An 18,583-nucleotide genomic window follows, 5' to 3' on the forward strand; every position below is an offset into this window, starting at 1 on the left:
TGCCCACTTCCTCATTCTTTGTTGGTTCATATTGTTAAGCTTTCTAGATGAGTACAGTATTGCTATACTATTAAATAATTTCCCAGAGCCACTGGGAAAGAGTGACTAGAGCCACCCTTTTTTTTTTTTTGGTTTTGAATTTATAATACATATACAAATTTATAGAACATATGAGAAAGCAATATCCCGCCATTTTTTGTGTTTTTTACATATATACCCATAATTGACTTTTTTTTAATAGTGTTTACCTTTTCATTTTATTAGCTAGCCTTTTTACTTAAAATTTTGACTGTAAAATGTTCTATTAAGATACATTGTCAGTAACATCAGTATACCACCAGCTAGTATTTATTACTGTCTATGATTGTGCTAAGCACTCTGCACATACAAACTCATTTAAGTCTCACAGTAACACTATGAGTATTATCCCCATCTTACAAATGAAGGCACAAGGCGTTGAGAATTGACATAACTTGCCAGGGTTACGCAGTGAATAACTAGTGGGGTCTGGATTCTGACGCAGGCACTTTGACTCCAGAGCCCATGCTTTTAACTGCTCTGCTCTGTTGAGGTAGCTTCCAATTTTCCCTTTTATAAATAATGCTAACACAAAAGTCATCCATCCTGCATATGACTTTTTGCATATCTAGGATTATATGCCTTTGGGACAGCTTTGTAGTGGATTCTGATGGTGCGCATATAAGAAGGATGTATTTGGTAACAATGGTGTATGGTAGTAACTCTTCTTCCTTTACCTTAGTTACCGATGAACTACTGCAGTTATTGTGGAGGGAAATGTATAGTATTTTCTTTGTCCAGAGAGCTTATGAAAATTGAATTGCCACGTTTCTTCGATTCTAAAATTCGCATATTCCTATTTTTGACCATTCCTAAAAGCTGCATGCTTTTCCACCAGTGTGTACAGTTTTTGTGGCTGTGTTAGTTCTTCCCTCTTTTCGCTCTTATCTTTCTCCTGAAAAATCATCTTGAAATCCCTGAGGCATTGATACATTTGTGGTGCCTTAGAAGCAATGGAATACAGTCTTGTACACTAGCTTTTTAAAGGTAACTGAAGAAAAGAAAGGTTTAATAAAACATTTTGTTTTACAGACATACAGTCTCCCGATGCTGAATATGTAGATTTGCTCCTTAATCCCGAGCGCTACACCGGATACAAGGGACCAGATGCTTGGAAGATATGGAATGTCATTTATGAAGAAAACTGTTTTAAGTATGTATCATTTTCCTTTAGAAAATTTTGTAAGATGTACTGGTTTCTCTTTGTAAACAAATAAACAAAATCCTAAAGATTTAAAAGTACAAATCAAATTCACTTTGTTAAAGGTTGTATTGGGACATAGAAACATACTTATTCATTAATCCAGTTCTCCTCTGGGGAAACATGTAGACATGTTTCAACAAATAATATTTTCTTCTTTAAAAGACTTAGAATAGTATTAGACTTTTATGGGAGTATTGTAGGCACTTAAAAAATGTTTCTTGACTGGATTATAGAATCTCATTTTATAGACGAGCTAACAGAGCCAGAGAGATTTACTTCATTGTCCAAGATCATATAATTAGTGACAGAGAATAGATTAGAATATATCACTCTAATTCTCTTTTTGGTGCCTTATACTCCTCTTTTTGTGGCTATAGTTATTTTACCTGCTTTAAAGTTAAATTAATTTCAGAGAATAATTATAACTTTTGAGCACTCACCGTGTGCCCGGCATTGTGCTTGCTAAGCATGTTACATACATTTTCTCCTCTAGTCCTTGCAGTCACCCTGTGTTCTAGTTGTCGCTGTTTGCAGTTAGAGAAACAGGGATTTGGAAAGCTGATTTTAAGTGATTTGTCCAGTGTTAAAGATGTAGTAAGTGGAAGAATCCACTTTATACTCTTAACCACCATAATGAAAGCAGTCAATTTGATCACTGGGTGACTGACTGACACATGCTTCAAGTTTACCCACATGAGAGCTTCTAGGCTCTAAACAATGTGCTGATTGGTTTTGGGAAATAATTTGTGTGTGTGTGTGTGTGTGTGTGTGTGTGTGTGTGTGTGTTATTCTGTCTCAGAGATTGGGGGGGAATTCTGGGAAAATCTTTGGAGTTTCAGATATGGAGATAATACAGTTCACTTTTTATAAGTCAAATATAAACATTAGAGATCAGTAAGTATGCTTATACAAATAAATGTCAGACTGTTTCTGTTTTGACTTGAGGAATTGTTCCAGTTTGGGACGTGGAGAGTCTTCATTATTTACTCTTTTTTGCCATGTGTTTGATTTAAATTCTCTTGACTATTATTCAGAATGTTTGGTTTACTGACTTACTGTAAAGGTTTTTTTTTTAAGTGTGAACTAAAATAGAGCCCAACTGAAACATTTGTTAGATTTGTATTAGTTTTATAGTTCTTTTCTAACTAATTTATATCATGTTTTCCACAATATTTCTATAATATAAACAATGCATGAGGCACTAAATTGAGTATGTTCAATTATAGCATACATGTTCAGTTCTCAAAATGTCTCAATTTGTGCAAATTTGTAAAATTTAATAATGGACATTAAAACAATCCCGACACTTTACTAGTGATACTAATTAATATTTATTTTGAGATTTAAAAGCACTTTAGTGACATATGCACTCTCTTTTTTCTTATTAAAAAATACCTTTTATTGAAATTATAACAGACTTGATGGCCACAGGATAAATTGATATACCTAAGATTACCTAAATGGAAAATAATATACCCACAGTTTTTTTCCTTTTTTATTTTAATGCTTGTATTGGATATTTATATTTTTTGCTTGTTTGTCTTTCAGTTAGGAGTACACTTTGTGCCATACAAACACACATATGTGTATAATATATATACACACATATTAGCGACTCTAGGAGAAGAGCTTGAGTGGTATTTTTAATTCCTTTGTTTGAAGAAGTGATTAGGAAATGACTTTCTGGCAGTTACAGTGGGAAAAAATCAGAAACTATTATCACTAAAACAAATAACAACTACCCTCCCTTAAAGCAATTAGAGAAAACTAAGTATTTTATAAGCTCAATAAAACAATTTGATTTTGGATATAGTCATTCAGAAACTTTCTGAGATAATTTCACTGTTACTTAAATGATTATAACATGATAGGTAACATATTTATGTTTTATATTTTAATTCTGTTTCTAGGCCACAGGCAATTAAAAGACCTTTAAATCCTTTGGCGGCTGGTCAAGGTGAGTTATTTATTTGCACTGTTATGTTATCAGCTAGTGAACTTTGGTTAGAAGGAAAGGGAAGGCAAGATATGGGTTGGCAAGAGCATCTGAGATCATATATTCCTGTTTCTATAGAATTTATGTTTCATTCTTGCAGAGAAATTGGTGTTTAATATACTCTTCAGTAAGGAGTATTTTTGTAGTAAAGTGCAGAAGTTCATAGTATTAAACTATCATAGGATGAAGATTAGGTTACATATGTATTCTATTCATTTTTACAGAATGTGTGTTCAGTTTTTCCACTATGTTTACTCATTTTCTAGTAAAATGAATATGCAAAAAACTTCTGCCTCAAATCTTTCCCCAAACTTAAAATTATGGTATGTATTGGGAGTCTGATTTCAAATTCACATGTCTTTATATCTCATTAACATTTTTTATTTTCTACTTACACTAAAGGTCTGGCCCCAATGCTTCCTTTTCCACAAAACTTCCCCTGATGTTCCTAATTGGAACTGTTCTCTCCTCCTTATGCAGTGATGTTATGTCATGTTTTGTTTCTCATACAGCCCTTTTCACTGTCTAGCATAATATTATTATTATTTATATATCTGTTGATCTACGCTAGTACTTTGGACATATGGACAACATGTATTGGTTTTATCTCTTAATCTAGAGCCTGGAACATCACATATGGAGTAATTTGTTAGATAAATGATCGATGAATGTTGCCCTCCTCATTTAATGGTCTTGTCTACAATAGTGAAAGTCACGTGTTCCTTCAACAAATGACTACCCATCATTTAATATGTGTTAGGCACTGTGTCGGTGGAGAGGGGATGTAAAATTGAAATTCACAAACCCTTTCCCAGTCTATGATAGGCAGTTATAATATCCCTGTTCTCTGACTATGTGCTTACTGATGAAATCTTTGATGTACTTTTAGCATTTTTAAAATTTATTTGAAAAGCTGCTGATCTCGTATGGCCCATAAACATAAATTTCCTCCGGAAAAGCAGTGAGATTGCATCATTCCCTAATGTAGGCACACTAATCTTCCTTAGGTTAGAAAGAAGGAACATCTTTAAACAAGGCTTTTGGTCTTATACAGAGTCACCTATGGTAACTCAGTGGAAACTATTGATTTAATATCAGATGAAATGCAAATTCCTAGACAAGAGGTGATCTTGACTCTGGACTCACATTATGGTCTGATAAATTGATTAAATACCCTCACTTCTCTTAAAGATAAATGGGAACGATTTAAATGTTTATCATTAGGAAACTGGTTAAATGATTTATGGCACATTCACATAATAGAATACAGCCATTATAAATGTTGCTGAAAATTTGTATTCATTTATATCAGTATGATTGATAGCACACTGAGGGAAAGCAGGTATCAAAACATTACCCACTATGTAAAAACATAATATAATATCTAAATATCCATACACAAAGAAAAAGGGCATTTACCAAAATATAAATGGTACTGATTTTTGAGCAGAAAGAGTTATAGATGATACTCTTTATTTCATCTGTGTTTTTGTAAACATATATTTGCAATGAGCATACGTTACTTTAATAATCAAACAATGATGGCATTCAAAACAAGTGGACAAAATGAAGATAATTTTTCAGTAGTGAATGAGCAGCTGCATACAAACTGCTGAGTTCTGCATAATTTGAATCTTACACATAGTCTCTAAAAATATTCCTGAATAGAGTAAAATTTTATGTCAGTCTGGAGGTTTCAAGGCAATAATACAAATCTGTAGCAGAAATAATGTTATAGCTTTAGGATAAATAAATGTGAAAAATAACCATAAATCCTTAAGACATTTAAGATACTCTCAGATGATAGATTAGATTTTTCTCTCTTGTTAGTCCATATTAAATCTTGTATGAACTGAAAATACTCTTTATTAGGGCTCTTGGAGATGATGCCGTTAGTCAAATCAGGCACAATTCCTATCATCAATCACAAGTGTTTCACAAATTTTGCTTTGGTGGATGAACTGATGGACAAAAACTAACCATTATAAAAAGTTTTATTTTTATGAAAGTGTAGCATTTTAAAAGGGGCATCTGGAAGGAGTTTATGATAATAAACATTTTGTTTTGTTTTACAGGGAAAAGTGAAGGTAAGTAGACTTTCTTTATCCTACCTTACATATATGAATTTCTTATATGTTCAAATGTTTATTTTCAAAATTTTTTTTTCTTTTCACATCTGAGACTCAGAAGAGGTTAATTTTCATTTCTTTATCTAAAATTCTGGAGGTCAAAGTACAGGTTAAGGGAAAATGACCGTGCCTGGGATCAGGCAGTAGAGACAGCCTGCCCCACTCAGCTCTAATAATTCACTTGTGCATTTTCCACTGCATGTGGAAGGCAGGCATTTCCCTGGGCCTCTATCAGAGTAAACACCCTCTCTTTTACTGGTTAGACTCTAGGATCTGCTGGGTCTTATGTAGGAAGGTTCTAGGCTTGATCAGAGTGTTGATCTACTGGCTTCCAAAGCTTATGCTGACTCTTGGGTGTAGGTATCATTGCCAACTCTTTAAATTAATTGTCGTGCCAGAAATTTTAACACATTTTCAGTTTACTTTGTCTTTTTTAGAATCTGTTTGCTTTATGACTGAGATCGGAATGATTTGGGTTATTTTTAAGGCCATGTGTTTAACAATATGAAAAGACAAAGCAGTACTTAGCTTTAGTCCAGCTAGATGAAATTGCTAAATATGAAGTCTTTCCTCTTCCTCAAAATTCTCTATCTTCTGAACATTATTATTATGAATTGCTTTTGCATTCTGTCTAAATAACAATACTAAAATCTGATAACATTGCTATTTTATTATTGTACTGTATATCATAGTAATGGTAGCGGCTAAATAAAATACGGAATCAACTGTACTATTTGGAATTGAAATTTCTTTAGCAGTAAGATCATTTTTCCAAAGATACCTCAGATTTTGTTATTGTTAGTGGTGATCCTGTAATTTTCAGTTTGAGTAACCTTATTCTACCTTGGTGTTCCTAGTTCTATGCCATATTCCAGCTACATCAGAGGCTATTTTGGCTTTTTCAATACTATTTGAAGATCTCAACCTGTCTCTCATTAAAGAGAAGATTGTTAACCTGTGGAGGCTGTCCTTAGAGAAACTATCTTATTTATGACTATAAGTATTCACTTTGGTCAAACATGAAAAGGTTACCTCTGACAGCTGTCATAGTAGGTGATTATCTAACTGGATCACCATCAGGTCAAATTGAGAATAGCTACTGTAGGATTATAAAATGAAATTGAAAATTTCATCAGCAGGCTATGTCGCAAACAATATTATAACTCCTGCTTCTTTTCCCCCCTCACCAATTCATGGTCCAAAAAGTGAAAGAAAAACCTAAAGGTTTTTGTGAGAAAACACATCCCTTGTAATCCCACAACCCCCAAATAATCGATAATGATAATGGCTAAGACTACATGCCAGCACACTTCTAAGCAATTTACAAATACAATTTCATATAATTCTTCTAATAATTCTAGGAGGTATTATTTTTATCTCCATTTTATAGACAAGGAAAAATGAGTCCCAGAGTGGTTTAACAACTTAGCTAAACTCATACAAATTGTAAGTAGCAAATTTGTATTCAGATCAGGCAGTTGGCTTCCGGGTGCATGTTCTTAGTTACTGCCTCATATTGCTTCTCTGTTAACATTTGACAATAATTATTATTTACATATGTATTTTTATAATAGATCTTTATATTTATAATTTTGTATATTATTCCCATGTCTACTTGCTTCCTTAGCCCATGTCTTAATCAGCTCAGGCTGCTCTAACAAAATACCCTGGACTGGTGCCTTAAACAAAAGACATTTATTTCTCACAGTTCTGGAGGCCAGGAAGTCCAAGGTCAAGGTGCCAGCAGACTTGGTTCTTGGTGAGGGCCTGTCTCCTGGTTTTCAGGTAGTTGGCCTTCTTGCTGTATCCTCACATGGCACAGAGAGAGAGCTTGTGTCTCTTCCTCTTCTTATAAAGACACTAATTCCATCATGGGGACCCCACTCTCATGACCTCAACTAAACCTAATTACCTCCCAAAGGCCCCACCTCCAAATACCATCACTTTGGGGATTAGGGCTTCAACACATGAATTTTAGAGGGGGATACAAACATTCATCCATAACAGTTTAGGTTTCTAGAAATGGATTTGCTAGATCAAAGGATAGGGACATTTTTGGCTCTTGATACATATAACCAGATTGCATTTTGTCATTGAAAGGATGTGCTAATTTACACCCCTTCTAAGCAATGTACCAGCTCGTTTTACCTGATCCTTGTCAGCATTAAATATTATCATATTTTTATCTTTACTGTTAAAAGTGGTATCTCTATAATTTTAATTTGTATTTTTTATTACTAGTGAGACTGAGCAATTTCTGTTATTACCATTTGTATTTTTTCTTTTGTGAATTCTCTATTCTTATTATTTGCTCATTTTCAATGGGCACTTTAGCATTCTTATTCTGTTTATGAGCTTTTTATATATTTAGGCTATTATTCCTTTGCTGTATTTGCAACATACATTGATCCACTTTGTTGTTTGCAATTTGTTTTTGTTTGTGAAGTTTTCTGACAAACAGATGCTTTAAGTTTTCAAATAGTCTAATTTATTGCTATTCTCTTTATTTCTTCCATTACTTTTATGCTTATTTGGTTCATATTACTATAAGCAACTTTAGTCAAAAGAACTGTATACTAACTACAATGTCATCTCTAACAAATGCATACTTAGAATCTTTACATAGTTATAATTATTTCTTAGGCCTTTTTATATATTGTTTCAAATAAACATTTTCATGTATTGTCATTTTCCATATTCTTGTTGTTTTAAGTTTTATATTACTCTACCATGTTAGCTAGTTATATAGTATTCTATCATGTTAACATAGGCATTATTGTACATTTTGATTATTGTAGGGTTTAAACATTACATATAACCATCTTTCTATAAATTATACTCCCTTCCCTTCATTTGAGTTATTTCTTTAGAGCATAGTTCTACAGTTCTAATTATATGGACAGTGATCTTCTTTGGTCATAGAATATAAGTGATATTTGGTTTTTGTAACATTTCTTTGATTTTCTCTTTTGAAATATTGAATGGCATACAATACCAAGAGTTATATACAAATAATACACCTCCAATTCCACTTTATAATTTTTATTTACTTTTCAAATTAAAAAAACGATATAATGAGTTCTTAATTTTCATAGCATGAGCTGTTATCAAAGCTAAGTATGTTTCCATGTGTTGATTGAGCATTTAAATTCTGACCTCCTATAAAATACTTTATTCTGAAAGTTATGAGAGTTGGGCTACTGAAGGCAATGTGGAAGCTTTCTAAAGACTGAACAGGAGAGTGGGACCTAACTGTATCCATAGCAAAAACACCTCTCCTTCCTTTGGAGAAATTGCAAATAAAATTTGGACCTTTTGTTAAACAATCTTTAAGTCACTGTTTGGCACGCATTTGCTATAATATATTTAAACTTTTGAAAAATTTAAATTTTTGGCATTTTTACAATCTTGTGACTTATTTTTCTTTTAATTTCAGAGAACACTTTTTACAGTTGGCTAGAAGGTAATTGGAAACTTCTAAACAAATTTAAATGATAAAATTTTTCTCATTTTTAAAGACGTATGAAATTAATTTATTATTTTACAAGTTTCATATATGAAATTTCTATTTCCAAATTACTTTTTTTAGGCCTCTGTGTAGAAAAAAGAGCATTCTACAGACTTATATCCGGCCTACATGCAAGCATTAACGTGCATTTGAGTGCACGATATCTTCTACAAGGTATGTCCCATTCACTTTTATTCACTTTACCACACTTATTTTCAAGTATTCTTCAGATTTTTTTTCATATTCACCTGAGTGGGAAAAATTGATCCTATTGAACATTAGGCAGAAAAAATTCATATTTAAATGGTAGTAATCAGTTTATAAGAGACACTGGAGTAGCTATAGGGTATAAAAGAATTGGAAGAAAAAAAGGATAAGGGATGTTACAAAGTGTCAAGATGCCTTAGTAATGGGATTATCTTTGAGGTTCTCCAAGAAATGTAAATAGATTTCTATTACTTTTAGCTGCCTTTAGATGTAGGACTATATTGCCTTGAATGCGACATACAACTTTGTAACTACACCACATGGGTCACTGAATTTATTAGGTTATGCATATTAAAAATCAATCCTATAGCAAAAAAAAATATATGGTAGTAATCAGGAATATAGGACTATAGATACTATAAGGAAAAATTCAGCATTACCTTAGCTCTTCACCTTTTAAGAAGCTGCTCAAAATTGTACATATCACTTTGGAAATATTCTTTTGTTGTGGGAATTAAAATAGCCCCTAATAGCACAGTTTGTTACTCATTAGAAATTACTGTATCAGAAATCTTTTATTTGTGTGCCAGCTTCAGGCCTGGAGTTTAATGGGTAGAAGCATTTTCTGCTGTGCCTTATGCTTTAAGAATGTTATTGAAAAATTAGACCATGGTTGATTTTCATCAGTAACATATTTTTTCTGGAATTAAAGTATTTCTTAGGTCTTAGAAAGAAAATATAGTAACTTTTTTAAATAATGGGGCTTGAAACTCATTAGTAATTTCAGATAGTCCTTTTTTTAAATTGTGTATTTTGGTTTTATAAATATGTTTATATTCAGAAATTTGATTTTTATTAAACCTTGTTTCTCTGTAAAACATTTATTTTCCTTTTATGGGTGGGTTCTAGAAAATAAAATAGTACAAAACTATTAAAGGCTAAATTATGTAAAACAGTTTTCTTGGTTATATATTTTAAAATATAAAATGAAATTAAATTCTGTCGCCATACATTAACCTAATATAAGTAAAATGGAACTTACTTAATTTTAAAATTCAGTTTTTAATATTTAATTCTTTTTTCTTCTCAGATACCTGGTTGGAACAGAAATGGGGACACAACATTACAGAATTTCAGCAGCGGTTTGATGGAATTTTGACTAAAGGAGAAGGGCCAAGAAGGCTTAAGAACTTGTATTTTATCTACTTAATAGAATTAAGAGCTTTATCTAAAGTGGTACCTTTCTTTGAACGCCCAGATTTTCAGCTCTTCACTGGAAATAAAGTTCAGGATGCAGAAAACAAAATGTTACTTCTGGAAATACTTCATGAAATCAAGTAAATTATATAATAGAACTTATACATTAATAGAAGAGTGACAAGTGGTATCAATTTAAAGAGAGGAAAACTATTTAAAAAATAATTAAAAGCTATTTTTGCTTATAGGTCTTTCAGAATTGAGTTTTGTTTTTGTTTTAACCTGGTTTTTAAAAGGCACATATTTTCAGTTTCAAGAGTCATTCTTTCAGAATATGATACCTGCATTATTTTCATATTTAGTTGAACAGGTTGGGTTTGGAGCCAAAATGCTACTATATTATGGGGTCAGCTTTTAGATTTGAAGGTAAGAATTTGTGTGGGGGGACCAGAGTATTGATTTTACTTTACTTTCTACTCTGTTTTAATTATATTATTCATCACTGACCAGCAAAGTGTTATATTAGCAGGACTTTTAATATTTTATAATATATAAAAATGAATATTTTGTGTTTTAAAATGCAGGTCATTTCCTTTGCATTTTGATGAGAATTCACTTTTTGCTGGGGATAAAAAAGAAGCAAACAAACTAAAGGTAATTATTTCATACTGTAATTTAATATTTAACTACAAACTCTTATGCAGGTTTAACTATAGGCCCATGTTTTTATATACTTAACAATAAATCTTAATATACATCCTTAAATTATATGAGAAATCAGAGTCGTAATCTTTCTTTTCCTCAAAAAAAGGAAGTCCAGTATCAGGTCCAACTTAAGATCTAGTTTGTGTTATGTTCAAAAGAACAACTGAAAATCTGTGTGTCACTGCACACTTTACAGATGGCTTTCATATTGATGGTCTCATGTAACAGAGACTATAAATTAAAGGAGAAGGATCTAGAGCACAACTGGCAGTATTTGTCTGTCTTGGCTGAAGAGAATTCTTAAAATGGTTTTGGTTAAATTGGAAAGATCCTCTTTTGGGAGAGGGGGCCCAGTGATGTTTTGTCATTCATCTTACTCAGTGGGAGTTAAAGGCATTTCGGGATGCCAGCACGCAGTTGTGGACAGAACAGAAGACTTCATACCCCACAAAATGGGGTTTGGTTTTTGCCTTGCCTCTTTTTTAAAAAATGATTTATTTGTTTATTTACTTTTTAATTACAGTTGACCTCCAGTATTATGTTAATTTAGGCTTACGATTTGCCTTGCCTCTTTAATAGAGATATAACTTCAGGCAAGACCGTCTTTGTGTATATTTGAATCAAAATACTACAAATATAAACTATTACTAGGAAGATTTATTAAAAACTCCCTATGTGCAGAGCATGGTTTTTATCCTTAAAGGGAGAGACAGCTCCTATCCTCAAGGGATTTCTAGCCTATTTGGGGAGCCAAATAAAATTACATTACTCTTCTCTGTGACAAAGCTATAGGTAAGTAAAGACAGGTGGGCTTCGGGAGCACTGGGCTTGATCTGATTTTATCCTAATATTTATAGCAATCTTCCTCTGTTTCTTATTCTTTGATTCTTTCTGTAAGGAAAGAACCTGATTTTATGCAGCTTGCAAACAAAACACTTCTTGCACTCAGTTTTTTGCTGTTAGATAATCGTTATTTTTGACCTCCCATCTACCTCCTACTTAAAACATTCTTGCTAGAAATGCATACCTCAGTGCTTATATAACCTCCCCAAAAGCTTCCAGGAACTTAGAAGTGAGGGGGAAGATGCTGTAATAAGACTTTTTTTCCTACTATTTTCAACATCTTCCTTATTTTTAGGATACTTCCTGTTTTATTGAAGTGTGTTTTCGCATCTATTCTTTTTATATTGTGCAGAGTAGAAATATTTCTCACAATGTTCTAATTTCATCAGAACAAACACTCAAGTTAGATGTCTTATGGAGTTTAACAGACAATTTTTCTGATTCCTTTGACAAGAAGGGAGTAAAATATCAAGAAAACTTGTTAATAGCAGAGGTTTACTTTCTTAAAAAGAATAGTTTATGGTGAGTGAACATCATGGATATGAACAGTCACATTTGTAAGTTCATTTTAAAATTTCAGCTTGTTTCCTTTATACGCTATCAGTGTATAGTTAGAAATAGAGGACTTGCATGAAAGAGTATTGTTTAGTGTTCAAATCAAAATAGAATAGGCTTTCACTTGAAGGCTTATAAAGCATTTGAGAATTGGATGAGAATTTTTTTTGGTCACTTGGTTTCATTGAATATAAATTACAGTATATAACCACAGCATGTTTGATTATTTTACCCACTGACTGTAAGTTTAAGTGTTGACCTAAAAATTGTACATAGACAAGGAGAATTTGATAACAGTTTAGGTTCTGGTTATTTTAAGAATCGTAAATTTTTCTAATCTGAGATAACTTGGGAATATACTCAGGTTATTGGACATTGATTGTCATTTGTGGAAGTCGCAAGGATTTTCTCCTCTTCTGATCTAGTAAATTTCTAGCTATTAATTTGGTTCTAGCACATTAAGTTCACTTAAGCACTTGTGCTTGGTTTTAATTTTGCAATGCTATTTTGGCTATTGTAAGCAACCATGCTTCCTCTCTGTATATGCCATACAAATGTTTACTCAAGAGCTGCTACATTCATGTAATCAAATTAGCAAACAGATTCAAATACGGAATTTAGACAATGCCTACAATGCAAGCACAATCTTTTATAACAGAGGCTTCCATCCTTTACAAATCTGAGAGTCTCCTAAAGGCCTTCCCTCATGACAGTGGTATTTTTAATATCTATTGATTGTCAAAATATAATTGCCAAAAGGCCACTATGCATTTTGTCACACTTTTAAAGTAAAAGTTGTGTTTTATTGATCATAACATTTAAATCCATTTGGTAATTTATAGTACATACATGTGAGCTATTTTTTCTGTTTATATACAATGCTTGTCTACATATGGATTTTGTAGGCCCTTACAACAACTGTTAACTCCTTCAGAGGTCAGCACCACATAGGATAGGAACATCTACTGTAGAGTGATTTTATTGTTCTGTTAGTGATAAAAGTGTGATTTTTCTTTAAGTTTAAAACACAAGTTTAAAGGAAGCTTCAAATCACCAAAATCTTTTTTTTTTAATTAAAGTTTATTGGGGTGACAATTATTAGTAAAGTTACATAGATTTCAGGTGTACAATTCTGTAATACATCATCTATAAATCCCATTGTGAGTTCACCACCCAGAGTCAGTTCTCCTTCCATCACCATATATTTGATCCCCTTTACCCTCATCTACCACCCCCCTCCCCCCTTGCCCTCTGGTAATCACTAAACTATTGTCTAAAATCACCAAAATATTAAGAGTATTAGCGTAATATTACTGGGTAAATATTTTTTAAAAGTGGGTTTAAGATTAGGATTACCTCCTACTGAGCTTAGTCCAATAGGTACAGAAATACAAGATATAGAATATTGCTAACATATGGTAATAATTAATAGTAATAATTTGGGTTTTATATTAATATAGAATTTATATTAATAAAGATACAAGATCTGGGATTAAAGATCTTGTACATGTTACAGCTGTTTCAAAGTCTCAAGGTGAATGAAGCATCTGGGGAAAGGCTATCCCTAGAGTGAATTAAGGTCTGCTTTAAATAGTGGTTTTCTAGTCTTTGCTGGTTCAGTTCCATTTTTAGATCTTTGGTTCTGTTCTCTTCTGGTTGAGCCCAGTGTGTGATTTGGCACATTAAAAAAAGAGAGAGGGAGGGAAGAAGGGAGGGAGGGAGAGAGAGAGAGACAGAGAGAGAGAGAGAATATGTTCCCCAAGTTCTAGGACAATTGGTATAATGGCTGTTCCATCTGAAATGTATGTCAAATCTCCTGCTTAAAGCACTGGAAGCTTGGGATTCCAGCATAAGTGCAGGACATAGGGAGTCACTTGGAGGATCAATTTATAATTACCATTGGAATAAAAGAAGCATGTGTTCTTGGCTTCCCTTTTTTCCCCCTTATTTCTTAAAGACGTACACAGCTTTTGGATGAGCTGGATGCATGTTGCTCTATTATAAACAATACCCTAGTGTTAATGGATATATACCTATTTATTTCCTTCTAAAACTTGGTGAAAGGTACATGGATGTTCATTATATTCTGTATATTTCTGAGTAATAATAATAATAATGATAATAATAGAAGATCTGATTGTTTTACCCAGTTAATACCAGAAAAAGGGCTTTAACTATTATGAAGCCAAAGATTTTTATTCTCTCTCTCTTTCTCTCTGGTAAATGATGCCATCCAACACCTATATCCCCCTCTCCCCATACTGGCATATAGTTAACAATCACACACAACAGAACACCTCAACTCAGTTACCTTTGTATATATTTGCAGATAGTTGAGCTTTGGAGTCAGGCAGGCACGGGATCTAAGTTGGCTGTTTACTACATTTGGGAATTTAGGCAAGTTACCCAACCTCTCTGAACCTTGTTTTTTTCAATTCATTAGGTATATATTATAATAATATCTCCTTTTGGATTTGTGGTGAAGAGGAAATGAAATTGTGTATGTAGATTCTGTTGTGTAGGAAGTGTTCAGTGAATGTTGACTTTAATTCTCTTTCCTTTTTTAGTCCCCTGTGGTGCCTTGTAGGCATATAGAAGGCACTCAGTCGTGTTTGACTGTGATCTATAGCTTAATACAATTTTGCTAAATTGTTTCTAGGAAGAATTTCGACTGCATTTTAGAAATATTTCAAGAATCATGGATTGTGTTGGTTGTTTTAAATGTAGGCTGTGGGGAAAGCTTCAGGTAAGCCAATCTAGCTCAATCCTATTTTTCGTTTATTCTTTGCACAAATACTTTTCTGATTGTTCTTTTTTTTCTTATTTCTGTTATAGACTCAGGGTTTGGGTACTGCTCTGAAGATCCTGTTTTCTGAAAAACTGATAGCAAATATGCCAGAAAGTGGGCCCAGTTATGAATTTCATCTCACCAGACAAGAAATAGTATCATTATTTAATGCATTTGGCAGGTTAGTTTGAATGTATTGAAATTGTTTCTGCCGGCCAAGTAAGTCTAAAGCAACATGTATACTCTCAGATAAAACTGGGTAAGGAATATCCTTTATAGTGAAATTATCCCACTACAGAATTCTACGATCTGAATAAAATATCTTCAGTATGTCTACACATACAATCATTAGATGATATTCTTTGTTTTCATCTATTGACTTTTATAATCTGATTAATTTACTGATATCCTTTATAGTGAAATTATCCCACTACAGAATTCTACGATCTGAATAAAATATCTTCAGTATGTCTACACATACAATCATTAGATGATATTCTTTGTTTTCATCTATTGACTTTTATAATCTGATTAATTTACTGATTGGACTTCAATATTCATCTTGCTGAATTTGTATGTTGTTTTCTAATTACTTAAAAGTAGATTTTTGTGGTGCCCAAATATTTTTTTGAAGGTCCTAGAAAAATCATGTTGTTTAATATAAGTGTACATGTGAAGTTTCTTTGTGAGTTCACCATTATGTAAAAAGGCTAATAATTATTTTAAAAGTTAGTTTCATAAAAATAACTAGAAGATAAACTTACATTATAAAATTAAGTATAGATCCATTTGATGAACTAACGTACATCAAAATAGATTAAGTGTTTTACGTGCCTTTAAATTTGTTGAAATAAATTACTTAAATTTTTTTCTGTGCTCTAAAAATGCAAAGTGAATAAATTACAGAGAAAAATTATCTAAGATAATTTCTGAGTGAAATTTTATTTTTTGGTTACAGAATTTCTACAAGTGTGAAAGAATTAGAAAACTTCAGGGACTTGTTACAAAATATACATTAAAGAAAACAAGTTGAAATGTGCCTGTTTCTGGACAATGGCGGTCAAAGAGTGGAATTTCATTCAAAGGCGTAATAACAATGACAGTCTTAAGGCAAACATTTTACATAAAGCTGCTTTTGTAAAAGGAGAATTATAGTTTTAAGTAAACAATTTTTTAAATTGTGTTAAGTCTATGTATAATATTATTGTGAGTAAAAGTAATACTTGATAACGTGGTACAATTTTAAAGTTTAATATTGAATAAAACCAGGATTATTAAATTCATATATGGTAAAACTAAATAAATGATGTTTTAAGTCTCTCAAACTAGAGTTTTGTGTAAGAAGATGTAATATAAGTAAAACTATAGCCAATGTGACAAGTGTTTAATAGAAAAATGCTAAGGAGGCTCATGAATAACCCATAATTAACAGCCTAAAATTTTTCAGTACATTTAGTTAACAGATTTAGTAAATAAAAATACAGAATGTCCAATTAAATTTGAATTTGAGATAAACAAGTAGTTTTTAGTATATGTATGTTGCATGCAATATTTGAGACCTACTTATACCAAAAAATTATTCCTTATTTGAAATTCAAATTTAACTGGGAGTCCTGTTTTTATCTGGCAACCCTAAAATACACTAGTAGGAAACAAATCACTTTTAGAATTATATTACTATTTTAATTGGCTCGTTTTGGTGTGCAGAAAGATACAATGACAACTGAAAGGCATAGAGGATTTCTAAACATTGTGAAAAGTTTAATAGATTTATATATTTATTCTCATAATGGGGGAAAGCTTATTATTTTTATATAATTTCAAATTTACAGAAAAGTTTCCATGATAGTACAAAGAATTCTTTTACCCAGATTCACTGTGTTCATAGTTGTTTTATCTTTCATGCTCTTTCTGTGTATATACACGTATTATTTTTTCCTCAGTCATTTGAAAGCCAGTTACTGGCGTCATGCCCTTTGAACCCAAAATACTTCAGTGTTTAATACCAAATAATTTATTAAAAATGATTTTTTCAGAAAAATATTTAGCCTTAGAATAAGGAATCATTTCGAGTTCCAATTTGACGTTCTTTTTGAGTTCTGTTGCCCCTTTAATGCTTGATCTGTATAGATACAGGGCATATAATTTTTGTTTTTTGTACATGAGATTCATTTCCTTTTTCTCCCTTAAACTAAACTATAATTTTGGGAGGTTTTCATTAGTGGAAGCTCTTCAATCATAAAAATATTTGAAGGGGTTTAGGAATTTATATCATATAGTAATTGCAGGGTAAAAAGAAACTGTATACCTCAAAATCATGTGCCTCTTTATATGTCTTAGCTGGTATACTACGTTGCGATGTCACATTATTAATAAATCAGGGTCTACCTACATAATAGTTCAGAAGTATCATTTTACACTGTTGTATAGTTTTTCTTCTGTGTCCCTAAGGCTTGGTATAATGACAAGCACATAGTGGGTATCCAACAAATATTTGTTGAATGAATGTACGGATATGTATTCAGTGTCCTGTAAATGAATAATTGCAGAGCTAAGTTTAACAATATGTGTTGTTTCTCCCTTTCCCCCCTCATTTGAATAGGGCAGGAAAAGAAAGACATTAACCTATTATATGTTAAGTCAATCTTCTTAGTGACTCAAAGGACTATGAAGTGAGCACCATATATAAAAGTTGAAGGACATCTGTAGTACTCTGAAAATATGATAGATGGCTTTAAACAGTAATTTTGTCTCTATACCTCTCTCTCATGCCCCCACCCTCTTTTTAACATCTAATTTTGGGAAAGAATATTCCTACCTTCACTTTGTCATCTCCCACTTGCTCCTTAACTGAAATCTGGCTTTGCCTCTGTGGTTCTTAACAGTCTCTTCCTTAAAAGTCTAAAATCCCAGTTCTAAATCCACAGTTCAGTTCATAAGGCATTTCTTATTTTACCTTTTTTCCTGCGTTTGACACTGTTGTCAGCCCTTTCTTTAAAAATCATACCCCCTGCCCCTGTTTCCTTATATTTCACTACGTCATGTCTCCTTTTGAGCATCTTTTCCTTTATGCCTTAAATGTTATCCCTCAGGCTTTCATTCTTGCTCTCTTAATTACCACTACTTCTCACTTTTGGGTAACTCCAAGTCAATGATTTCTAAACCCTTATCTTTAACCCAGACTTCTCAATCCATCTCTCTGCTACATATCTTTACTTGGTTGTCCCACGGACACCTGTGTCTTAAAACAATCATTCTCTCCCAAATCTACTCTTAAGCCTATGTTCCTTACTCTAGTTAAATTCAGAACCATCAGCACCAAAATTCTCTCTAGGTTCACTTCTCTCCTCCATCTCCTTCCTATCCAATCACA

At 32.4% G+C, this 18,583-nt stretch overlaps 1 protein-coding gene across 1 annotated transcript in view; it reads left to right on the forward strand.

The window, feature by feature from the left end:
• The window catches only part of ERO1A (endoplasmic reticulum oxidoreductase 1 alpha), a 42,622-nt gene extending 26,129 nt beyond the window's left edge, over positions 1–16,493 (forward strand). The window contains exons 7-16 of the mRNA XM_033107469.1: positions 1,111–1,231; positions 3,193–3,239; positions 5,354–5,365; positions 8,844–8,870; positions 8,997–9,089; positions 10,213–10,459; positions 10,904–10,973; positions 15,082–15,168; positions 15,258–15,391; positions 16,169–16,493. Coding sequence (XP_032963360.1) covers positions 1,111–1,231; positions 3,193–3,239; positions 5,354–5,365; positions 8,844–8,870; positions 8,997–9,089; positions 10,213–10,459; positions 10,904–10,973; positions 15,082–15,168; positions 15,258–15,391; positions 16,169–16,229 — 899 coding nt within the window. The 3' untranslated portion in view covers positions 16,230–16,493. The remainder of the gene's footprint in view (positions 1–1,110; positions 1,232–3,192; positions 3,240–5,353; positions 5,366–8,843; positions 8,871–8,996; positions 9,090–10,212; positions 10,460–10,903; positions 10,974–15,081; positions 15,169–15,257; positions 15,392–16,168) is intronic.
• The last annotated feature ends 2,090 nt before the right edge of the window (positions 16,494–18,583 follow it).

This window comes from Rhinolophus ferrumequinum, chromosome 6 (genome assembly GCF_004115265.2).
Source record: "Rhinolophus ferrumequinum isolate MPI-CBG mRhiFer1 chromosome 6, mRhiFer1_v1.p, whole genome shotgun sequence".
Taxonomy (NCBI): domain Eukaryota; kingdom Metazoa; phylum Chordata; class Mammalia; order Chiroptera; family Rhinolophidae; genus Rhinolophus; species Rhinolophus ferrumequinum.